The sequence below is a fragment of the Dama dama genome, chromosome 21 (genome assembly GCF_033118175.1).
Source record: "Dama dama isolate Ldn47 chromosome 21, ASM3311817v1, whole genome shotgun sequence".
Lineage (NCBI taxonomy): Eukaryota > Metazoa > Chordata > Mammalia > Artiodactyla > Cervidae > Dama > Dama dama.
In genome coordinates this window covers 65,858,666-65,883,865 of record NC_083701.1, presented here as the reverse complement: position 1 = coordinate 65,883,865, position 25,200 = coordinate 65,858,666, and the positions used below count along the sequence as shown (strand labels likewise).

Genomic DNA, 25,200 nt, shown 5'->3' with positions numbered 1-25,200 from the left:
GCGCAGGCGCAGTTCTAGAGGCCAGCCTTTGGCCTCTAGGTCCTGCACCTGTCGGCCACCGTTATGCTAATCTTGTAGGCGTGGAACCGCGACAGGTCCCTGGGACAAGGTGGGAAAAAACACTAGGCGAGGAATTAGAACTGGAGAAGGAAATGGCAACCCGCTCCAGTATTCTCGCCTGGAGAATCCCGTAGACAGAGGAGCCGACGGTCCATAGGATCGCAGAGTCAGATACGACTGAAGTGACTTTAGCACGCACAAAAGGCAAGGAATTAGAACACCAGATCTTTAGCCTGGCTTCTGTTACTGGCGAGCTCTGAGAGGTTGGGAAGTAATAACTGCGCCCTTTGTGTCAAGCAGCACGCTAAGCGTTCATGGACTTATTTTCATTTCATTCTAAACCTATAAGATAAATACTATGATTGTACCCATTTTAGAGAAGAGGAAACTGAAGCTCCGAAAGGTTGCATAAATTGTCCAAGGGCACTTAAACTAGGAGGAATCCAGATTCACCTTCCAGAATCTGAGACTCTATATAAAATGTTGTTCAGTTGCTAAATCCTGTCTGACTCTTTTGCAACCCCATGGGCTAAAGCCCAGTCAGGCTTCTCTGTCCCTGGAAGTTCTCAGGCAAGAATACTGGAGTGAGTTGCCGTTTCCTTCTCCACAGGATTTTCTCGACCCAGGGATCAAACCTGTGTCTGCTGCATTGGTAGCAAGAATCTCTACCACTGAACCACCAGTGAAGCCCCAAAGGTACAACTTTGGCACTCTTTAATTCTAGGGCCATATGCTACAACCACTGATCCAGGGGAAACTAACCCTCTCTCACCTTCAGTTTCTCCAGGTGAAGTTCTGCATCAAGCCATTTCAGTGGTAGTCTTGTTGAGAAAAACAATTTAATACTACATTTGAACTGTAGCAGAATTTTAATGCAATTTTAAGGTAAAAGTACATTTTAAAGGTTTCAGTCCAACTTAAGTCTAAAGTATAAAAAACTAGGGACAGCAGGATCACAAATTGTTGAGGTAGAAGAATTTTACTAAAGGTCACAGAACAGAATAATTGGTTAATTTGTGGGTGAGGCAGGCAGAGGGAACAAGTCAGACCGTCTCTTTACACCTTTTATCAAAATAAACTCCAGGTGTATTAAAGAGATTTAAAAGTATTAAAAAACAACAACAACAAAATACCTTAGAGACAAAACAGTCAGGTTTGGTTACCATGTTTGATGCTTACTGAGTTACTGATGAACTTCTGCACCACTACCATCTTGGGCCACTCAGTCTATGGTGACAAAATACCATAGACTGAGTAGCTTAAAAAACAAATTTACTTTCTCAGTTCTCTCCAGTTAGAAGCATAAGATCAAGGCGCCAGCATGGTCAGTTTCAGTTGAGAGCTCTTTTCCTGGGGCTTGTATAGGGCACCCTTCTTACTGTGTCCTCACATGGCAGAAAGCAAGCTCTTTTGTATCCCTTACAAGGACACTGATACCATCATGAAGGTCCCATGTTTATAGCTTCATCTAAACATATATTATTTCCCAAAGTTTTGCAGTTCAGGTAGGGGGAGTGGTGATGGAGGGACACAATTCAGTTCATAGCAGCTACCCACCAGAAACCACTTGTGTTTTCTTCTGTCCTAAGCTGAGACTTGGGGCAGTATAGAATGCCATCTAATCGTAAATTTGAAAAGTTTAATGGTCTTAGTCACAGTCCAGATCTAAAATCTTATTGGCTTCTACCTTTTTTTTCCCCTCTGTGCCACCACAATTTCTTGTATTACTCAGCGCTATATCCAGTACTAAAAAGGTGATGAATGGCTGCTCCCAGACTATATTAGCCAAAGTGAAGTTGGAAGATAGGAAGAAATGCAGTACATTTGTAAGCTGGCAAATTGCCTTACAAGAACTCAGTAAATTGTTCTCTCTTCTTTATCCTTCAAGTTTGTTTGCTGGTTACAGGGTGAAGGTGGCAAGAGAAGGAAAACCTTTTAAAGGGATCCTACCCAGGACTGTCACAAAATCCAGCCCCTAAAGGTATTAAGGACAAATCACAAGCTGGAATCAAGATTGCCTGGAGAAATGTCAACGACCTCAGATATGCAGATGATACTATAATGACAGAAAGTGAAGAGGAACTAAAGAAGCTCCTGATAGGGGTCAAGAGGAGAGTGAAAAAGTTGGCTTAAAACTCAATATTCAAAAAACTAAGATCATGGCATCTGGTCCCATCACTTCATGGCAAATAGAAGAGGAAAAAGTGGAAGCATTGGCAGATTTTATATTCTTGGGCTCCAAAATCACTGCAGATGATGACTGCAGCCATGAAATTAAGACGCCTGCTCCGTGTCAGGAAAGTTATGACAAACCTAGACAGCATATTTAAAGGCATCCCTTTGCTGATAAAGGTCCATTTGGTCAAAGTTTTGGTTTTTCCAGTAGTCATGTGCAGATACTGGACCATAAAGAGCTGGACCATAAAGAAGGCTGAGCACTGAAAACCTGATGCTTTCAAACTGTGGTGCCGAAGACTTGAGAGTCCCTTGGGTAGCAAGGAGATCAAACCAGTCAATCCTGAATATTCATTGGAAAGACTGATGCTGAAGCTGAAGCTCCAATACTTTGACCACCTGATGGGAAGAGCCGACTCACTGGAAAAGGCTCTGATGCTGGGAAAGATTAAAGGCAAAAGGAAAAGGGAAAAATTGGTTAGATAGCGTCAGCAACTCAATGGACATGAATTTAAGCAAACTCTGGGAGACACTGGAGGACAGAGGAGCCTGGTGCACTGCAGTCCATGGGGTTGCTGAGTCGGACACGACTTAGTGACTGAACAATAGGCATTAAGCCTAGAGAGCCTGGACATTTACTGATAGCCATTAGAATTGATTAAAAAATCATTTTTATTTTCTTTCTGGCATATGGCAAGATTGCACTTCTCCACCCTTAAAGATAGGCTTGCCTATGTGATGCTTTGACCAAGAAAAATGTGAGAAATTTTTAAGAGCAATTTTTCACATTCCTTTCCCCTTCCATAGATGGGCTACATTCCAGGCATGGTTGAAGCTCCACCAACCTCCGTCACTTAGATAATGTGGAACCGAAACTATTTGGCCCCAAGATGGACATGTGTGAGATTAAAAACATCTCTGGTTCTAAATCATACGTGGTTTTGGGGTTGTTCATTACAGCAGCATAGCTAGCCTGTTCGGGTATGTAGTTAATTAAGGCAAAATGAAGTTCTGAGCCTTAGAAAGACCAGGCAGTTTGGTTCCATGCTGTGCCTCCTGGTTGAACCTTCTTTCACGCTCCCTGTTTATTTTTTTAAATAATTTATTATTGGCTGCACTGGGTCTTCATTGCTGTGAGTGGGCTTTCTCTAGTTGTGGAGAGCATGGGCTTCTCTTGTTGCAGAGCACAAGTTCCACGGCTCCCAGGCTATAGACTGTGGGCTTAGCAGTTGTGGCGCGTGGGCTTAATTGCTCCACTGCATGTATCTTCCCGCACCAGGGATTGAACCTGTGTCCCCTGCATTAGCAGGCAGACTCTTATCCACTGTACCACCAGAGAAGTCCCTGTGTTTCCTGTTTATTGAGCTCATCTGTTAGAGAACTCCATGAAGACATGGATCTATGCCACACTCACCACTGTATCATAATCTGTTGAGGGAATGAGTAAAATACATTAATAGGAAGACCCCGACCAATTACAAGCTTAGTTTCTCAGTTTCAGGACATTCAGCACACAGAACCCCAACGCACAACTATCCATCCCTAAAGTTGGTCATTTTAAAACACCGTTGCTCCTAGTTCTGAATTCGGCTGAGCAGTTCTGCTCCACGTGGACCCTGCTGAGACTGCGATACCCAACATGGCCTCTTCACTCCCTTCTGTGGTGCTCAGGGGGCAGAGCTGGCAAAACTGAGGTGTGGTCAGCGATCTTATTCCACCTCATTTCTCCACGAGAGTCATCAGACTTTTTCCATCCTGGCTCAGGGTTCCAGGTGGACAAGCACACATGTACATGTGTCCCATGAACCACTGTGACCAACCAGAACACACCGCCTGAGACAGTGTGGGAGCGGACTACAACGGGAGCGCAGATTCCAGTGTGGCTTCCTGGGGGCCACCAGCGCCAACAGTCTGCCCAGTCTTGTGATCCTAAGGCAGATCCCTGAAGCCATGATGCCTCATCTCACAAACAATCAGATCCTGTACCCAGGATCACATGTCTAAATGGGAAACAGGAAAAAAAAGTATCATCTCATGCTAAATCTTTATATCCCCGGCCATAAGACAAAGGCTTGTTATGTGGCCTTTTCCTACGTCTCATTGCTGTCCTTCAAACAACTTTCCTATCCCCTTTTCTTTCCAGATTTTCAGTAGCTAACTGTGGGCAACTTTCAATATCTTTGCTCAGGAACATAACAGTGTATATAAACCAAAATCGAATGTGTTCTGTAGCAAAATCTGAGGGAGTAGTAGATACTTAGATGGATAATATGGCATGCTCCGAACTCCTAATATGTCAAAGAAAATATAGCTGTCTTGTGATGAAACAAAAAGACCTTGAAAACAAGAAGGAAAATCCTCCACTGTTCCCGTCTTCACCAGGACAGCACACCAGCCTGGTAAACAGCCTCCCTTTCTCTAAGCTTACTGTATTTTAGTTTTCTTTCCCAAGGAAGGAAATGTTTGAGTCAAATCTGAGTTAAGTCACCAGAAACTTGGAAGAAGCATCTATCAGAAGTGTATCCCAATTTATAATAGAGGCCTGAAGCATTTATTTAAAAATATGTTAATTTATTCATATATACATATTCACTTTACATCATTACATTCTACCATTCATCAAAAACTAAAGAGTTTTTAAGAATTTTTCGAAGTCCTGTAGTGATGCCTTGGCCATCCCTTCACAAAATATTCCATCAGGCACAGATACCAATTTGTCTAAAGAGATGTAGTTAGGTTTTGTTGGGTCATACTGTGCTCTTCCTAAATAGGCAAGAAACAGATGTCTTTCTTTGACTTTAAACAACCTTGTATTAAATACCTAGAAAAGAAAAAAAGAGTTAAAAAAAAACACTGTACACTAAAATATGAACTATTGAAACGTTTATCTGGCTAAACAGTTTAATAGATTAACAAATATAAAGAATTAACCATATGTTCAATAAATACGGTAAATGCTAGAGGGTTTAAACCCTTTGGCTTCTACTAAGAAATTATGATTAAAAATTAGGAACTCAAAACTAATAATCTGAACAATTCTAAAATAATAAAGGGCTGCACTGTAGGCAAAGACCAGACTTATTTGGAGAGACCAGAGGAGCTGTTTAAAAAGCAAACCTGAAGGTCCCACCCCAAATCTACTAAATCAGAAACTTTGAGAGTGGGGCCCACAAGTCCTCCAAGTGATTCTGATGCTTTCCAAGATGGAGAACCAAAGTTAGAGATGGAGCTTTATGGCATGAAAAATTGTGTAAGATTTCACAATCTGTGAAGCTTCCCTATATCCCTTTCTTTCTTTTTAAATTCCTCTTGCTCCCTCTGACTGGTATTAAAATGAAATGAACCTGGACTTCAGGGGAGCAACTTAACTGCTTTGGAGTTAAAACTCCTGAGGAATGGGGTAAATACAGTAATTTTAAAAAGGAGTCAGACGCAAGCTAAATCTATAAAGCCAGCTGCAAGGAAGATGGGAGAATTGCAAGATCTGGCCAGACCTGAATGGAGCCCTGAGCTAAAGAGACATCTGTGAGGCTCCCTGGCAAGGCCCAATGAACCACATTGACTACTAGGTCTTAGGGCCTTCCTGTGACTGTATTTCAGATACACTGGGGACACTCCACATAGCACATAAACTCCAAGAGTCTTTCTTTATATTCAAGTGGAAACAAAATAATAATAGATCACTTGGCAAGGACATCGTGAAAAACGATTGTTGAAAACTAAAGAACTTTGAGAACAGTGGCCAAAAAAAGTATAGAGTGCTAACTCAACATGAGATTGGCTTGCTTTTGGAATATCTTTTTCTCTCTCTGCAGAAACAAATTATGCACTACTCTGCCTTCATTGTGGTAACTGCATTCCAGTTATCATGTTATTATTGCTCAAAAGACATAAGAAGCATTTAGATGTTTCTTAAATATGACTCTTCCAGTCACTCTCAGCTTACACAACATACAGACAAGGCCACACATGACTCCGAAGCTCCCAAACTTATTCATTTCCTAAAGGTAATAATGCTTTGAGGCAATTACACAGCTTATGACTAGATAACTATATTAGTTTCCCAGTGGTTCAAAGTGAATTCATTATCATCGATTTAGATTTGTATGATCTTTCAAGTCCAAAGTCACTGCTCAGATTAAGTTTTTTTCTCTCTCTTGATCCCCTTCTGCCCTAACATGGACTTCAGCTCTGCCTTCACAGAAACCCACAGGGAAAGAGGAGAAACAAGAGATAAGCCTCATTCCTGAAAGTGATTTCTTCCTTGTTATTACCCTCACTGCTTTTGTTACTTTTTACCTTCCACGGTTCCTGCTCTGAGATGACTAAATTAACCATAGTTTTAAAGTTAGAACTGTTTCTCCATTTTAAATTAATCATAAAATTATGTACCAACCAGAACTGTTATTTGCATGAGAAAATTATTTCATACCACTAAGTTTTTAAAGCACCAGACAAAAATTTTAAGGCTACATCAGTTCCCTCACAGTCCTGGCTGTCAGTTAGCCTATGTTTCCATTAATGAAGCTTTTTTTTTTTTAAGGAAAAAGAAAACGATCCTGCATAGGAGTCTGAGAATCCTCCCAATGTGGAAGCCACACATCTATAAGCGGGCTTCTCAGAAGCTAGGATCTGGGGTACCTAAAAAAATTCTGTGTTTTTAAACAACTGATTTTGAGGTATCTAGTCAAGCTAGTATTTTTCTCTACTTCCAAAGTTTCTGTGCATTGTTAAACCCAACTCATTCTACTGACAACTCAAATGTCACTCCCTAGAGTAGCAGGAGATCTCAGGTGAGAGCATGGGTTTTCAAACTGACTGCCAGAGCCCTAATCCTAGCTCTGGCCCTGTTACCTGGGTAACCTCGGACAAGCTACTGAATCTCTTCATGCTTAATTTCTTCGTTTGGGAAGTAGGGACAATAATACTACCTACCTCACATGGGCTGCTGTGAAGATTAAATGAATTAATACAAGTAAAGCAGTAGAGACAGAGTCGGCATATAGTAAATAAGCAATCAATAGCTGAATTATTTCTAAGATCTTCCTGCCGCTCCTAAATTAAATCAATAGCTGTATATGGTATCTGGCTAAGACTCTAACATAATGTAAAGCAATTTACATTCTAAAAACCTGTCTTCCACATTAGATTACAAGTTCCACGAGAATATAGACCATGACTCATTGATTTTTACATCCTCAAATCACATTCTCTTATCATGCTCTCCTGTCACAGAATTATCTATCAACCAAGTGGAAAACTGTTATTGCTTTTCAGTTGAAGATTACTTACTTTATGATGGTTCCATAAAGCCAAATTTGCAACCCTGGAGGCTTCTGACACTTTTTATAATGAATACTCATGCATTTGATGAAACAAAAATTCTCTATTAAGGGCTCATTCACCGTGAAATATGATAGGTAAATAAATGTTGTTTGTGAGGAAACTGTACCTAATGCAGGCTAGTTCTAGGAGTTGTATTAAAGTCATGTTTCATTGCCCACCTTTTCATCAAGAACACATAGAGCAAATGGAGGAATCATTTTAATGCAATTCAATCTTTCATTTATCTGATGAATACTCACTGAGTGTCTATTCACATGTCAAACAGGAAAGAAGGATGACTTTCATGAGATTCATTCATTTGTTCAACAGATATCTATCTAGTACCTACTAATTGGTCCCTTCTAATTCCAGGTGCAGGGAATTTAGCAGTGTATAAATTAGACAAGACCTGCTTTCAAAGAAACATTCTTCAGAACAAACAGATAATGTCACTCATCAGGTAAAGAACAGGAAAGTCCGATCAGCTTAGAAAACATAATTACGGCTTTGGCATGATGACTAACTGGAGTTAAGAACTACATGCTTTGATAGATCATTACAACATGGCTTGTTAACTAATGGGTTTAGGCAGACTGTGAATAAAATACATTTAGAATGGAAAAAAATCTTTAAGGGAAGTGACCTATTTCCATGTGAATAGAGACGCACACAGGAGAGAACATGTTAGATTCCAATAGGCAGAATGAGGGCTAGGTACAAACCACAGGGAAAGAGGCATCACTTATTTTTCCTCCAGAGATGTATATGGATGCCCTTCTCTCTAAGTAATCCTGCTATTATATTTGCTAGATTGTAGTCTTGATACAAAGATGGGCAAAAACAAATATGGCCTTATACGACCTAGCAATCCCCCCGCTGGGCATACACACCAAGGAAACCAGAATTCAAAGAGACACATGTACCCCGATGTTCATCGCAGCACTGTTTACAATAGCCAGGACATGGAAGCAACCTAGATGTCCATCGGCAGATGAATGGATAAGAAAGCTGTGGTACTTATACACAATGGAATATCACTCAGCTACTAAAAAGAATGCATTTGAATCAGTTCTAATGAGGTGGATGAAACTGGAGCCTATTACACAGAGTGAAGTAAGTCAGAAAGAAAAACACCAATACAGTATATTAACCCATATATATGGAATTTAGAAAGATGGTAACGATGACCCTATATGCGAGACAGCAAAAGAGACACAGATGTAAAGAACAGACTGTTGGATTCTGTGGGAGAAGGCGAGGGTGGGATGATTTGGGAGAATAGCATTGAAACATGTATACTACCATATGTGAAACAGATCACCAGTCCAGGTTCGATGTATGAGGCAGGGTGTCCAGGGCTGGTGCACTGGGATGACCCTGAGGGATGGGATGGGGAGGGAGGTGGGTGGGGGGTTCAGGATGGGAAACACATGTATACCCATGGTTGATTCATGTCAATGTATGGCAAAAACCACTGCAATATTGTAAAGTAATTAGCCTCCAATTAAATTAAAAAAAAAAAAAAGAAAGAAATACGGCCTTAATACAGCTCTCAGAACTGGACTGTGTTTGGTCTGATTCCTTCAGAAGCAGCACGGGACTTTCACACGCCGAGAGCACGGTGAGCTTCTGGGAGTTCTGGACGAGGGGTGACGGCAGCTCTTCAGGACAGAGAGCTGCGAGCGCCTCACCTGCGGGAACCTGACGATGATGTGGTGGGGCACGCACATCACGTTGTGCACGTAGTCGAAAGTCTCGGTGAGTTTCCTTTTGTTTGCAGTCAGCATCTTTGGGATTTTGGTGATCATGTGTTGAATTTCATTCTGCTGAAAACCTAGTTCGAGCCGAAAAACCTAAAAGAAAGTAGAGTTGCGATGAATCACGAAAGTCATTGTTTGTTGTTGTTCAGTCCCTAAGTTGAGTCCAACTCTTTTGAGACCCCGTGGACTGTAGCCCGAAAGGCTCCTCTGTCCATACGATTTCCCAGGCAAGAATACTGGAGATCTTCCTGACCCAGGGATCAAACCCATGTCTCCTGCATTGGCAGGTGGATTCTTTACCATTGAGCTACCAGGGAAGCCCATGAATCATCAACACAAATAGTTATTTTGGTAACATGCTAGAGGTAACATTAATTCTTTCAAAATTTAAAGACATTAAAATCTGGAGATGGCTATGCCAATGCCCTTAAGGGATCATGACTCCTTGTTTCTGGGGTAACCTGAATTTTAAACCTCTCTCTTGAGGATGAGCTAGTCACAGCCTGATGACCATCACGAAGCTCGCCAAAGGAGCGATCATAAATACAAGACAGAGAAACAGTGGCCACAGGAGGCCTGGTCAGGTTATCTGCATGGGCCCTACACCACATAGAGTGGCAGGAAGATTATTAAAGTGCTTTCTGAGCTTCTGCTCCCAAGCACACTCCTAACCCTGTCATCTGGAAATGCTACGTGTCAAAATTCCAAACAGAGATGACTTAAAAAAAAAGACCACTCAAATGTGGGAGAGGTCCTTTGTGTGCACTCACAGTATTCTACGCTCCCCACCGTCCATCGCTCTCATCACTTTGCAGGCGACCCCCTCTGCTGGACTGTATGCTCCACAACGGCAGGGACTGTCTCCCAGGAACAGGACATGGGCAGGTGCTCAATACAAATGTCTTCAAGAGCTGAGTATCAAACACTTCAGGTACCTCAGCAAATAGGCTTTATATAATAATTTCAAATCGCATGGCAGCTGTGGGATACTAACAAGTCAGCTGCCCCTGGTTCTATACAGTAGTAGAGTGTCTGGTGTGTTCTATGCTAGAACAAGAGCTGGCAAGTGGCACAGGTTCTAGGAGACACATGTGCCGGCACCACCCTCTGCGAAGAAGCTCAGACGCCGCCGCCCCTCTCCCACCCAGGTGACCCCGACACAGACCCTCATCCTGGGCAAAGGAAGTGGCTTCCAGGTCCCACCCGGATACCTAACCTGCTCCTCTAGGATTACGGTACCAATGTCTGCAAGGCAACTAACTCATGTAACACCTGGTCAGTATGTGAAAAAATTATAAACCAAAATAAACCACCTGCTGTACATTTATTATACTATTTCCTAGGTCCACCTTCTTGGAAATACCTTCTTTTACAATCTGGCTTTCTTTAAGATGATGAGAACAAAACCCATTCCCTTCAGAGGACTTAAACACTTCAGAAGCAGGTTTCTCCAAAACTTCTTACTGTCCTACCTTCATATTTTCCTTCACAGGCTCCAGACTTCCAGTTAGTAGCCTTGGGAGACGAACTACCAGATCTCGAGTCTACAGTTATAAAATAATCTATTATTAATATACATGCATATTCAACTAGTTTGGAAAAAACAAGGCATAACTAGGATATAAAAGTAAAATTTAAAATATGACCCAGGAGAGAAATGCTAAGGAGCCCAGAAATACAAATACTTATTACTGTTTGAGGAAAAAAAAAATGCTCAAAATAATAGTTAAGGAAATAATTAAGTAATTAAGGATGGAATTATCATAAAATGACATAGCGATATCATTAACCTAGCAAGGTAATCCATTCTTGTACAGAAAATACCAGGCATTGATAGAATTCATATGGGCCAGGCATCAGTTAGAAATGTGAGCTTTAACTGTTACTAAATGTAGCTGACATGGAAACATAGGAATTCTCCAGTTCTCTTTTACCTTCTTCACACTAAGTTCAAGTTCTTTCTGAAAAAATCCCAGTCTGTTATCCAATCTCTCCACTGAAAAACTCAGAAGAAATGGTGCATTTCTGACCATCTGTGCAATATCTGCCTTACTGAAATTTTTGGACTGTAGATAAGCCACCCTAGAGAAACAAAATACATGCACATATCATAAATATTTACTAGTGTCTTGCTACCTTTGAAAGTAACAACTGTTTTTAAAGCATTCACACACACAAAAAAAGTTTAAGCAAAAACATTCTATAATAATAACCCAAATATGGTTAAAATAAATGGCTTTCCAGGTGGCACACTGGTAAAAAAAATCTGCCCGCCAACGCAGAAGTTAGAAACGGGTTCAGTCCCTGGGTCGGAAAGATCCTCTGGAGAAGGAAATGGCAACCCAGTCCAGGGTTCTTGCCTGGAGAATTCCATGGACAGAGGAGTCTGGTGGGCTACGGTCCATGGGGTTGCAAAGAGTCGGACATGACTGAGCAAGCACGCACGCGTGCTTAAAACAAAACAAGTACCCATTCAGCTTTTCCATTTATAATTAGAAAATATTTCTGAAATCTACTAACAAACAGTTAATGACTTGTTTTATTGGTTGGTAAAAAAAAAAAAAGAAAGACATGAGATAGCTTCTGCTTTACAATTTTTTTTCTAACTTTTTTTACAAAGAAAGATCATCAAGCATGCGGCTAAGACTGGAAAGAGGAATTTGTTTTTTGGCTGTCTCATTGTCTCATGGCTTTAGGGTCTTAGTTCCCTGAAGGGAACTAAGCAGTGAAAGCATGGAGTCCTAAACTGCCAGAGAATTCTTAGAATGTATTTTCATAAATAATTTTCACTATAGTCTTTCAATATGTATTTTGTTAACAACTGAGAAATTTCCTGCTGTTTCTGGGAACGAAAATAAGGCAGTAAAGTTCAGAAAGTATGACTATAAAGGAATATTACTGATTTTTAAAATCTATAAACATAGAGAAAGTCAGTTTAAATGCCTAAAATATTCTAGGACATTATTTTGTTTGATTCTCATCGGAAAAACAAACCCCTGTAAGTCAGGTAAATTTCCCACATTGCATTAGAAGAAACACAGATTAAGAGAAGTTAAATAACTTGTCTTAGGCCACTAACTAATTACTAACAGCTGAAATTTGAACTCAGGCATGCCTAACTCTAGTGACTATGATATTTTTATACCATGTATGAGAACTTATATTTTACACTAAATGATTACTATTCCTTTAAACCAGTCCCTTAGAGGAGATGAGAGAGAAAAAAATTGATAAAACTATACAAAACTTTAAATGCAAGGCAAAAAAAAAAAAATCACCAACCAAGTCAGACAAGTGACAGTCTAGGAAAAATATTTACAACATGTCATAGAGAAAGAACTAATTTTGTTAATGCATTAAAAAATGCTTACCAAAAAAAAAAAAAAGAAAGAAAGAAAAAGGCGCAATTAAAAATGGCAAAGGACACATATAATTTATAGAAAAGGAAATGTAAACAGACATTCAACATATGAAAAGATCCTTCAAACATCTGATGTTCTAAACATCATTTCCAAAACTACAAGGTAATGTTTTTATCAATAAAATGAACTGAAATTATACAGCTCAATGACACTGTATTAGCGAGGATAATAAGGAAGCTGGCGCACATGTACAGTGTTGGTCAGAGTGTAAACTGGGAAGTCTACATGAGGGGCAATCTATCTATTAAAATCATAAATGCATATACCCTTTGACCTAGCAATTCTACTTCTAGAAATGTGTCCTACAGATATATACCAGTATGTATGAAATGATTTCTATAAAAGGGGAGTCACTGCAGCTTCTCTGTGACAGTAAAGACTAGAAAATAACCACTGTGTTTACCAAAAGGGGACTAGACAGATCTGTAGCATGAACCGAAAAAGGTTTAAAAAGAATAGGAAGAGCCAATAACAAACTATCTCCGAAATAGAGTTAAGAATGTGAGGTGCAGCATAGTTATACAAATGCTACCAACCGTGTATGTGTGTGCTCTTGTATATGAGTGCATAAAGATGCACATACATGCTGGTGTATGATACAACATTCTTAGCTAGTTGAACAAAAAACTTGATAATAGTACCTGCCTACCTAGAGAGGTCTTGCAAGGCTGATGAGGAATAGGAATAAGTAGGCTGGAAAGGACAATTACGATTTTTTTTCTTCTTTGGTCACAGGAGAGACCAATATCTGATTAAAACACTATTGAAACTGTTATCTACTGTGATAATTTTTCCAATAAAAAATTAAGATACAAGGCCCAGCCAAAAAAAAAAAATTCTAATAACTTAAATGTACACCATTCATTTGAAAACTCTTAAAAATAATCAACCAACTCTTTTATATGTTTCAAATTCTCTTCATTGAAAAGCAAACAAGTGCATGAACTCAGTGCAATCACAGAAATTCTAGAAAATAAATCTGTACATACCAGAGCCAGAAGCTAAGTTCAAAAAAAGATTATACCTTTGCCTCTTCCAGGAGAAGCTTACTTTTCATTGTATCACCTTTTAAGTTTATGTGGTAAATTACCTATTAAAAAATTTCAAGTAATTCTTTAAAAAATGTTCCAATTTAATTTGACAGCCAGGTTTAGGACCCATTAGACTATACTCTGTATATGAAAATAATCTTTGTTATTCTCATATGTGTATGTATGATCTTGAGCAAGTTAACCTCCTTTTAAATGTATGCTTCTTTCATAGAATTAAAAGTAGGGAGGCAGTACAGTGTAGTAGTGAGGACTCTGAAGTTAGACTAAGTGGATCTGAATCTCAGCTTTGCCACTTGGACTAGCTGGAGCATCTAGGGCACATTATTTAACCTCTCTCTGCCTCTCCCAAGGATATGAATTAATAAAGGTGCCTTGGGCGGCCTCTGAAATGGTTCCCAGTGATCTCCACCTCTTGGTATGTACCCTTCCTTGAACTACATCCTGAGCGGAAGGGCAAGCTGGTTTTTACACGGGGAGAGGAGTGTTCCAGACAGTCAAGAGCAGAGCTGGCCACAACAGACTGAGTCCCCTAGAACCATTACCACTCTTTCCGTCCTCTGAACTGTAACAGCCTGTCTGTGTTACACCAGACTGTAAGTCACAGGAAGGGAGAGAGTACATCTAAGTGCCTTGCTTATATAGTAAGGGCTCAAATTGTTCAACAATAATTATGTAACAAATATGTGTGTTTTTTGTTGTTTTCTTTTTTTGTTTTCCTAACTCAGAGACCTTCAAGAACTATGGAGCTCTCTGAAACCAGTATGAGAACAGCCTGGGTGAGAAGATGAGAGGCAGATTAGTTAGGAGAAGGTTGTGGCATTCTTCACGTGAGACAAGGGGGACCCGAGGTCAAGTGTTCACAGGGAAGATTAAGATTTGAGAGCGATACAACCAAGAGACCTTGGTTATTTCTTAGATGTGGATGATAAAAGACGAGAGGTCCAAGTTAATACCAGTATTTCCGATTTGGGCAGTGGAGTGGACAGTGCTCCCATGCAGTGAGTCTGGGAAAACCTGATTCAGGTAAGAGGTCGGAGTGATGATAAATCCAAGATATGAACTTAAAAGACCCAGACTCTGTCTTACTCTCTGTGATGTTGCCAATGCCCAGTGGGATTCACAGGTCAATAGTACCTGACTATATCAATTCTCACAAATTCAATAAATTCCTTGAATACTGAGTGAAGTACACAGATATTTAAATGAGTGCTATTAAAAAAAAAAAAAAAAAAAGGAAATACCAAAATAGCCAACTGACAGAAGCAACTAAGCAAATTATACGGTATTTGCCAAAAGAAGGCTAAATATGTACCATCCAACATTGGCCAGAAAGAACAATAGGAAAGATCAGGCTTTCATACCTTAAAGTGTGCTCTCAGATAATTCAGCCATTTGTTAATGGATTAAAAAAAAACTTATCCCAGTTTCCAAAGAGAAACAATAAAGTAGTGGCTTAGCAATAAACTGAAAGCATAAAAATAACAATGGGTAGTTGAACAAAAGAAGTAATTTAGATACTTAATTTTTTTTTAAGTATTTATTTATTTGGCTGCACCAGGTCTTAATTGAGGCACATGGGATCTCTGACCTTCACTGCAGCATGCGGGATCTTCAGTTGCATCACTTGGGGTCCCAGTTCCCTGACAAAGGGATCGAATCTGGGTCCCATGCATTGGGAGCATGGAGTCTCAGCCTCTGGACCACAGAGAACTCCTTAGATACTTAATTTTGATCAAAGAAGGTCCATAACAAAGTCACATTCACATTCATTATGTCAGCAGATCCTTATGCTGCTGAGACTTAAAAAAATAACTTACACATGTTATTTCTTCACAGCCTCTTCTTGGGTTATGTGAAAATCAATCTAACAGCCCTACCTGGTCTTCAGATTTTCAAGGTCTTCAGAAAAAATAGCATAGTTTTTGGTCAGGAGTGGTCCCAGTTGGGTATCCTCTATGCCCAAATCTTTAAGAAACAGGAGCATTTGCTTAATGTCTCTTTCAAAATCCAGTCGCAGGAGGAGGTTGGCTGCATCGGGATGTTTTTCTATCTTGGATAAATCCACTCCTGGAATAAATGACAAGCCCTGTGTGAAGATACCTGTCTGGCTGAGCCATTAAACGTCATGTATAAAAACACAAGAAGTTACTGATGAAGGTAAATGACCTGTCCAAAGGAGACCTGAGTAGGGCCAACAGAACTTCTAATTTGGTTGCAGAAATAAAAATACATTAAAAGCTAATATTTCTTTCAAAGTCATCTATAAAGGAAAACAGTGCATTTGGGGCTAAATTTCCACCCGCTGTCATCGTCATCTTTATCTAAGGGTTCTTGGATACTGTTTGCAGGGTGCTTACGAGCCCTTACTGATCTCCATGGTAACTGCTTCACTGGTAATTCTGCAGGGTAACAAGCCCCATGAACTGCTGCTTTCTTTGAAATTTATCATTTTAGTTATAAGCATTATTTTAAAAATTGGCTTATGATTCCCTCCATAGGAGGAACAAAAGCAAACCCTGTCTTACTCACTGTATTCATTTCACAGGCCTTTAGCATAAAGACAAGAACCTCGAAGGAGCTCATCAAACAGCTCATGAAATATACACAGCTCTCAAGTAACAAGGAAGCAGAAAGTATACTGCCTTCCACCTTCACAAGGTCTCAGAATCTGAGGGAGTCTAAGCAAATGAGACAAGGGACAGGAAAGGAAGTCAGAAGGGGGAGAAAGTAACTTATTGGACTTTAGCTATGGATATAATTACATGTCCACCTCAATTAAGCAGGGAATCAAAGTAACTTTTGATTCAAAATTCTCACTAAAACTGAGCATTTTATTGTTTTTCCTTTTTATCTGATTAAAGAAAAAAATCAAACATGAATAGGAAAGGCCTATTTCTTATCCTAAACATGAAATAATAAGGTATAATTTTGTTTACACTTAAATTTTATATTCTTTAAAATTTTATATTCTTAAAAATATTTCTTCAGGTTAAAAAGTAACTCTCAAACTGTTTTCTAAATGTAACTTTACAGTCTTAAATATAAATGCAATGAAATAAAAGCACTTTTAAAAATGGTGTCTATAATTCCATGTGTTAGATCCAAATATAACTCTAAACCCAAACTTCTTGACATTAAACAGGCATTGATGATAATTAACAGAAAAACAGATTACACAAACACACATACACACAGAATGAAGACTAGAAACAGATCCAAGATGAATTAAAAATCTAGTGTTCAAATAATAACATTTAAAATCAGTGGGGGAAAAGATGGGCTGTTCGTTAAAACACAATGTGACATCTAGCTATATATTTGAAAAATAATTACTAATTCCTTCTATAGCTGATACAAAAATTAATTTCAGATAGTTTAAGACTCTAAATGTATACTAACTCTAAAGTTACTAGAAGAAAACACAGACTTAAAAAAAGTAATAGTAAGTTTGACTACATGAGGATGTAAGACCCACTGCATGGCTTTCTGTAATACATGCATTTGCTTAGAAAAAGGTGAAGAAACTACTCAACAAACTGGTGATGGTGGTTACCTTCGTAAAGTGGAACTGGAGATGGAGAGGAGGTTAGGGTTCTTTCTCCTTAATAGCTGCAGTTTTAACAACTAGATATAATTCTTCTACAGTATAATTTTAAAAATCGTACTAACAGAAAAAGAATTTAAATTAGTGGGCAGGTGGATAAATAAGATAGAAACTATCTTATTTATTTACTTGCTAAACTATTTTATTTAAACAAAGTTCCAAAAATTGGTGATAAATGTGGGAAGGGACGCTTTAAAAATCACATCAAGGGTTTGGACTACAGTTGAACTCAGTATTACAGTTGACATGTGCTCAAATGCCCCTCGCAGCATGAGCTGTCACGCCCTGCCCTGACTGTGCCGAAACCGAATTCCTCAAAAGCTGCTTCTTAGCAGCAAAAGGAGGGCAGAGTCTCACCAGGAGAGCACACTGCTGTCAGCACAAATCCACATGGGCTGACTCAACGATTTCATTAACTTGGGAAAAAAAAATAGTCACTGATGCCTCTTATGTACCAGGCAACTTCTGCGGATATAAAGAATGAATAATACATGATGCTAACTCTAGGTGACCACAGCCCTCAGCTGGCTTTGACCCATCAGTTCAGTTTGGTTACACAAACTGTGTATCAGCCAGCGTCTGGCAGGCAACAGAAGTTCCCCGAGCAAGTTCGAAGGAAAAAACTTTAATGAAGGGACTCTGTATAGCGGTGTGAGCAGAGTTATGGGAATAAACAAGGGCACCCCTAGCGCTAAAGAGACAGGGAGGAGGAGTCTCCTGTGAACCCAGAGGGAGCTGCAAGCTATTAAGCAAGGGCTGCTCTCGGTAGGAGCTGTTGCCATGGCGAAAGGCAGCTACATGACCCAAGACAGGGAGGGGACAGAGGAAAAAGGCTCCCACCTGCCGTCCCCTGCCTCCTCCCATGGCTGAGGTTGCTCAGAAGCCAGCTGGCAAAGGAGCCCGAGCACAGAGGTGAGCCTCCTGGGATACAGAACAAGCAGAGAAAGGCAGGAAGCAGATCTGAGAAGCAGAGAAGAACCAGGACCCTTGGGTCCTCAGAAACACTGTACAGAGACTCCCTGGGTGGCTCGGGGGTAAAGAATCCGTCTGCCAAGGCAGGAGACATGGGTTGGATCCCTGAGTTGGGAAGATCCCCTGGAAAAGGAATTTTCTTTCAGTTTAAAAAAACTATTTAACAATGGGATCATGGTCCCAACTAGGGCATTGCCACTTAAGTTACTGCTGGGATGTACTGTTGAAGGATCAGTATACAGATGAAGGAATGGCTGAAACATATTTCAAAACCCTAAGTATACTGAAGATTATTCAAAGGTAGGGGCCACATGCCTTCCTGTGGGACCTCTCCCAGGGCCGAGGACGTCCTGGGTTTCCCTGCTTGTAGCAGATGTCATTTTTCTCTCTCCTCAGAACCCAAAGAACACTTTATTTATATCTCTTATGTGGAATTTATCACCTTTTTCACACTATTTGACTTTTAGGCAAGTGCATGTACTTTGATAAAGATAGAAATGCTAATTTTAAAAATAAGGCCAAAAACAAATGTGTGGGTACAATGTATGTACCTTTCATTTTTGGATTTCCATTATTATTTAGATGCTTATGAAGACCTGAAGCTTCTTGAGAGCAAAGGCCATTCTCTATACATCTGAGTAACTCACACAGGGACGATGTGTAAACAACTATAGAAGCGTTCTTAGTGGCTGGACTGAGGTAAGCAGCGGCGGACGCCAAGAGTCGAGAGGAAGGTCACTCTGTCTGAAGGGTCAGAGAAGACATTTGGGAAGTCACTTGAACTTGAGTTAAGTTCTCCAGTTGTCAGAGCTGGCCAAACAAAAAGGAGGGGAGTGGCAATCAAGTGGAGCCGAAGGGGTGAGCAAGGGTCAGACCAGGAAGAGCTTAGAAGGATTTGAAGTAGGTCACTGACACAGTCAGATCCGCATTTTAGAAAGAGCACTAATATTAGAGAGATTACCAGGGAACACTGCTCAAAGGGAGACTATTAAGTTAGGAAGCTCCTAACTTTTTACTGAAATCTAAGGCAGTGACTACGACAGGAGAGAAACAGATGGTTCTGAGATAATCCCAAGCCTATCCTATTCCTCTCAATCCCGCAATTCATTATCTGGGAATGTAGAATAAGAGAAGCGCCAGATCCAGAGATAATGGGAAAAGCACAAAGTTGCAATAAGGAGCTAGATTTAAAAATAAAAGAGGACTCTTCAAAGTTTGCAGGGAGATCTCTTGGCTGCCTTCAACCATCCAGATCTAGGTGCATCCTACTAGTCAACAAGCTAAGATGGTTTTGGAGCACGCCTAGAGATGCCATCCAAGGCAGAACACTGGGCTCCAGAGAAAGGTCAGGGGAGTAGGAAAACGGAAGGAAAATCATTTGAGAGGGTTAGGAAAAACTGTTCTGAGCGGCCACTGGAAGGTGTGCGAAAGTTCAAAGAAAACCAAAGAATGCAAACAAAAAACAAAGCAATTACTAACTCCAAGAAAATGGAAGGTTGTACAGGAAGAAAATCATAGCACACTTTCTAGAGAGCAGTGGGCAATATTTAGAATTATAATGGGATCAGTGACTAATGATTTATTTTAAAAGTTGTTAATATAGCTTATTTGGAGAATTGAAGAGAATGAAGGGGAAAAGTATGTGTGTGCAAGAGATTAACTGATATCTAAAACTGACGAAACAACCAAGAGTGCTACAAGCGATTACATGGGCATTTAGAGGTAGTCTAAGCAGAGACAGTAAAAGCAGACAGGCCAGGATGCAGGTCAGCAGGGATGAAGCTGGGAGAACAGTTTTTCACTGGAAGCCTTTTCACACTATTTGACTTTGAGGCATGTGCATGTACTTTGATAAAGATAAAAATGTTAATTTAAAAAATAAGGCAAGAAAAAAAAAGTGTGGGTTAGTTAGACTTACCTAGAAGCACTAACTTCCTCAGAGTCTCGGAATGATCCACATAGTCTCGAAGCGTGACTGAAGATGGGGGCAATGGAGGGCCTGCGATAATCTGAACAGCCTCCTCGTGAGAAATTGGCTGCAGTGGGGACAACGGAGGCACATCGTCCAGTCCTTTGTGGCCAAGATGTGGAAAAGAAGCAAGTTAGCTTTCTCATCTGTATGAGTAAACATTCTTTCTACAAAGGCAGTCTCTTGCCTAGTTTGCTTCTTTTTAAATCTTGGCATCATTTCTGAATTAAACATCTAAAAATTCCATATATTTTCTACCTTCTAAGAGGTAAGGTTAAGACTATTTAGATAACAACTACTATTCCTCCAAAGTAAGAAATTTGTTGGTGAAGTCCTGTACAAAATTCCTTTCCTTTTCCTTCACTTGTAATCAATAGGTGTGAATGCTTAGTGACCTACAGCACATCCTGAGAAAGACTGAGTCTACTACCATAGCTTGTTAACTCGGCCAAAAGTACAACATACTCTACCAGCCTGAATTGTATGGGCTAAAGTCATCATATCCTGAAATGTCATTTTGATCTGATCATTTCTCCTCCAAATTATTCTCAAATATGTCTGTAAGGGGATTTCTACGATTCTATTTTCATCACCCACAATCCTTTGCCACAGAGTGACCCTCTCTAGTACAGCCTTGAGTCAGGTTTTATGGCCCTAGTGGTAAAGAACCCGCCTGCCAATGCAGAAGACACCAGAGACACGGGTTCGATCCCTGGGTCAGGAAGGAGGAGGGCACAGCAGCCCACTCCAGTATTCTTGCCTGGAGAATCCCATGGACAGAGGAGCCTGGCGGGCTACAGTCCATGGGGTCGCCAAGAGCTGGACACGCTGAAGTGACTTAGCACGCAGGCACCCAAGTCAAACACAGTATAAAAGACCCTGGGAACTGTAACCCACCTGAGGCTAAGGAATCAGAGCTTTGACTTTTTGTTCTATCTTTCTCTCTCTCATCACTACCCTTTCTCATTTCTCAGAGCCAGTCTCCCCTCGCGGCCCTCACCCCCCAGCTCCCTTGTGTTTATAATCTACTTAAACTAACATGATCTCATCTGTAGTGAAGTATTCCTTGCATAGGAATATTCCTAGAATGGGAAGCACAGGCAGGAAAAGAGTGACTAAAAAAATTTACACGAGGGAGCTTTTTGGGGTGTTCTAATTGTTCTTGTTTTATTTGTTGACTGTGGTGGCTGCTACAGAACTAAAAGCACAATGTCAAGATTCATAAAACTGTATATTCAAAAAGGATGACTTTTACTTGAGTAAAATCACACCCTAATTAGGTATATAGAATAGGGTAAATTAGATCCTAATAAACCTTTTAAAAATATCTAAATAAAGAACATAGAAAGCAAATGCTATTGGCATAGCTATAAAACAATCTTAAACATATAAATCTAAAAACTTTTTTCTTAGTCAATAAGTCAGAGGCCTAAAAAAGGCAAACAGATTATTGCCTAATAGAAGCAAATGAATAGAAGTGGATTGTTCTTTTTCTTTCCTGACACAAAGTATGACTTGAAATTGGCTAACAAAATATAAACAGGTAGCTTGTTCAAACGACCAAGGTGAGGCAAAGGGGAGTTTTCCGAAAGTTGAAAATTACCTTCTAGAGACAGCTCAGAATCAAGGCCGGGTATCTTTGGTGTCCTCTGTGACGGCTCATTCACGGAAGGAAGCAAAGTGCTTTGGGCACAGTTAATCTCTTGCCTACTTGAGTCGGCAGACTGGGAACTATTCCACAGGGAGGAAGTCCTGTAAGTCCTAAAACCCCACTGGAGAAAACAACCCTCAGAGGACCCATGGGGCTGAGCAAAAACGCCACACGACAATGTTGTTCCCGGTCTCTGAAAACGTTTTCTGAGTTGCAGAGCAGCCATGAAGCTACTCAACTTACTTGAGTTGAGCCATCTGGATATCTGTTGGGCTGACAGGGCCATTTTTCTTAAAGTTGCCTATGAAAGAAACACATAACCATCAAAAAAGTGAAACTTATTTCACTTAAACATTTAAAACAGTATTCAAACCACAAAAAGATAAACTGGAAATTATTTTTGCTGCTTAAAAGGTGTTTATTACTTTAGATGACTAAAGCAGTCAGATGTTTTTAAGCATAGGAAAAGCAAAAAACAAGGCAGTTTCAGTTACAAACCAAAAGGAACTTCTGAACTGGAAAGATAAAGATATGCTTTACAATTTAAAAACAGAAAGCAAAATCAGTGGCATGAGAAAAACATCTAAAAAAAATCTGTAAATATTAAAATTACAGCTGAACCTGTTAACTTAATATTTAAAGAAAGCAAGGTGATGCAATTAAGTGCTCTTTTTTTTTTTAAGTACTCTTGAAATTTGATTTGAAGGACATTTGAGAAGCAGATTGCTGATCAAAATAACACTGAATTATTCAGATGCATTTTATGTATGTACATTAGTCACAAAAACAAGAATTCTACTTAGACTTAAGTGAATCATCAAAATATTATCATTGTAGAAGGTCATTTCTTGCTTTATTCTCAGGGTTGAGCACTATTGATTATTTCACAGGTAAAGCTGTTCCTCAAAAGAGAATTGAACAAAACCAAATTCTGTTTGACTGCAGGAACAAAGAAAAAGACTTTCAAAACAGAGGGGTGGGGTGGTGTTCAAAACTAATAAGCAAAATGAACAGACAGAAATGTATTACAAGCAACCAGCAATGGATACATGTATATTTTGACTGAAAAAGTGGTTGCTTATAAAGATATTTATCAGCAAATGACTTTTATATTTAGCCAGCTGAATTAAAGGGTAAACGATGCATTTTTTTATATTAAATAAGACAATCCATTAAAATATAGCATAGAGTCAAGCATGTGGAAAATGCCCAATACATGTTAGCCATATAATAATCATTATATTCACTGATTACACAACCAAACATAAATGAGTTCGGACTTAACTGTTGCATACAACTTTTTGATTTGTTTCTCTCCATACTGAATTTCAGCTTCTTTTATGTTTGGATTTAGACCAAATAAATGCTTCAGGGCCTAAGCTCTTCTTGGAGATCTGCGCTTTAGCGAAGTCTCCTGAAAGTGATATATAAAAGTGAAACGTCTCCCTGTCATTCTGAAATGATTTTAGGAAGGAAAAACCTATTTAAAGCAGCCTCATGAGTGATTTTTGTTAAACTCTGGTGGGAAATGAGCCTCCAAATCTGTCGTGTTTTTCCTCAAAGCTACAACATTCATTCTCTGCACAGCAGTGTCATAAGGGCATTCAGTTGGAAGCCAGAAGACCACAATTATGCTACTTGCAGATAAAAGTTTCTCAAGGTGGTTCGGCATGACTGGCCCATGATGGGGGATTCAATAACCACTCTTTAAAAGACAAGTTTTTAAAAGGTTATGGTTACAATAAGACGATTCTTGAGCTCTAAAATGTTCTGACTTCTCAGCTTGTCCAAGCATTCTGTCCTCCTTCAAACTCCTAAAATCCCCAATTCACTTCAAAGTCTCTAGAGCCAGGCTCAAATCAAAACTCTCCCCACTACAAAGGAGGAGAGGGTGAGATGTATGGGAAGAGTAGCATGGAAACTCACATTACCGTATGTAAAATAGACAGCCAACAGGAATTTGCTGTGTGGCCCAGGAAACTCAAACAGGGCTCTGTATCAACCTACAGGGGTGGGATGGGGTGGGAGATGGGAGGGAAGTTCAGGAGGAAGGAAATATATGTATACTTGTGACTGATTCATGTTGAGGTTTGACAGAAAACAAGAAAATTCTGTAAAGCAATTATCCTTCAATAAAAAAAAAAAAAAAAACCCAAAAACTCTCCGCACTCCAGAACGATCCGCATTTGCATTCTATCCATATTCATTACAAGGTCTTTATGTAAACAACTAATGTTTATCCGTCTGTTTTTCTTTATAATCACACTGTCCTTGCTACATCATCATTTCATCGCCGTGTATACTTCTGACAATTGATTAATTGTTCGTTCACAAGAGCAGGGCTCTGTCTTCATCCCTGCACGCACCCTCCCAATCTCTGTATCCCCCCCTGGCCCAGAGCCTCGCAAGGCTCCCCTGTTTTCTGGGCGGAAATGAATCGGTTTGCATCTACGGTGAACTCATTTGCTTACAAAACACTTAAAATCCGGTAAAGGCATCTGCGTCTAAAGACAAAAGGCCTTAAGTAAATTTTGAAACCCACTAACACATATAGACTAGTTCTCCACTGAACGCCTTAGTAGTTTCATTGGCGCTTAAATACATTCGACAAGGGTGCAAGATTTCGACCTCTGTCTGGGAGGCTTAGATCAGGAGATTGAAAGATGGGGAGGAGGACGGTTTCGGAATCAGGGACCTCGGAAACACGGCTTGACCCCGCCCCCCCCCGCCCCGCCCCCGCTCCCCCGCCTCAGGCCATTCTACCCAGTCCGTTTTAGGTTCCCCAAACCCAACTTCCGGAGGAAGCCCCCCTCGCCATCTAGACCTCCTTCCGTGTGTCCCCCACAATCACCCCGCGCCCCCACCGCCCGGGCAAAGCGTGCTAAACACACAAGCGCCGCGGCGCGTCCTTCTCACCCGCCCAAGGGAACAAAACAACATCGCTGACCCTCGGTGGGGCCGCGGCCTAGAGCCGAGGAGGAGGAGGGTGGTGGGGGGGCCGGACCGGGAGCCCCCCGGGCAGGGAGCGCGCCCCCTTTACCTGCGGCCAGGCCTCCGCCAGCCAGCCGGACCCCGCCGGCCGCCCCTCAGCGCGGCTCTGCCCGCCGGCGCTCGCTAGCCTGCCGGCCCACGTGGGCTACGGCCGGAGCGGGCCAGACCATCGGCGCGGCTGCGCGGGTGGGGAGCGGGCGGCGCCCGGCGGGGAGGACA

General features: G+C 40.6%; 1 protein-coding gene and 1 long non-coding RNA gene across 9 annotated transcripts; one reads left to right on the top strand and one right to left on the bottom strand.

Moving 5' to 3' along the window:
- The first annotated feature begins 30 nt into the window (after positions 1-30).
- On the top strand, positions 31-9,273 carry LOC133042792 (uncharacterized). 3 transcript variants are annotated; one of them, XR_009689579.1, is made up of 3 exons: positions 31-109; positions 671-756; positions 9,148-9,273. It is a non-coding gene; the product is annotated as an uncharacterized LOC133042792 (long non-coding RNA). The 3 variants fall into 3 exon arrangements; XR_009689580.1 differs by lacking the exon at positions 9,148-9,273 and adding an exon at positions 1,967-3,167; XR_009689578.1 differs by lacking the exon at positions 9,148-9,273 and adding an exon at positions 1,949-3,167.
- On the bottom strand, positions 4,786-25,117 carry MTERF3 (mitochondrial transcription termination factor 3). Of its 6 annotated transcripts, none has more exons than XM_061123726.1 (10): positions 25,031-25,116; positions 23,917-23,993; positions 22,234-22,291; positions 21,943-22,070; positions 20,289-20,441; positions 15,672-15,861; positions 11,255-11,402; positions 10,793-10,864; positions 9,252-9,413; positions 4,786-5,056 (listed from the first exon to the last, which is right to left on the bottom strand). In XM_061123726.1, the coding sequence occupies exons 3-10, from the start codon at positions 22,245-22,247 to the stop codon at positions 4,862-4,864; spliced, it is 1,062 nt and encodes a 353-aa protein (XP_060979709.1). In that variant the 5' UTR covers positions 22,248-22,291; positions 23,917-23,993; positions 25,031-25,116; the 3' UTR covers positions 4,786-4,861. The 6 variants fall into 6 exon arrangements, with proteins under 6 accessions (XP_060979709.1, XP_060979708.1, XP_060979710.1 ...); XM_061123725.1 differs by having other exon boundaries at positions 23,922-23,993; XM_061123727.1 differs by lacking the exon at positions 23,917-23,993 and having other exon boundaries at positions 25,031-25,117.
- Positions 25,118-25,200: the final 83 nt, after the last annotated feature.

Excerpts from the sequence above, each read along its gene's own strand:
- MTERF3 (XM_061123724.1), bottom strand. The coding sequence starts at position 22,276 with ATGGCCCTGTCAGCCCAACAGATATCCAGATGGCTCAACTCAAGTAAG. Across the intron at positions 11,403-15,671 it reads CTTGAAAATCTGAAGACCAG|GGTGGCTTATCTACAGTCCA; the intron begins GTAGGGCTGTTA and ends TTGTTTCTCTAG. Across the intron at positions 5,057-9,251 it reads TCATCGTCAGGTTCCCGCAG|GTATTTAATACAAGGTTGTT; the intron begins GTGAGGCGCTCG and ends TTTCTTTTCTAG.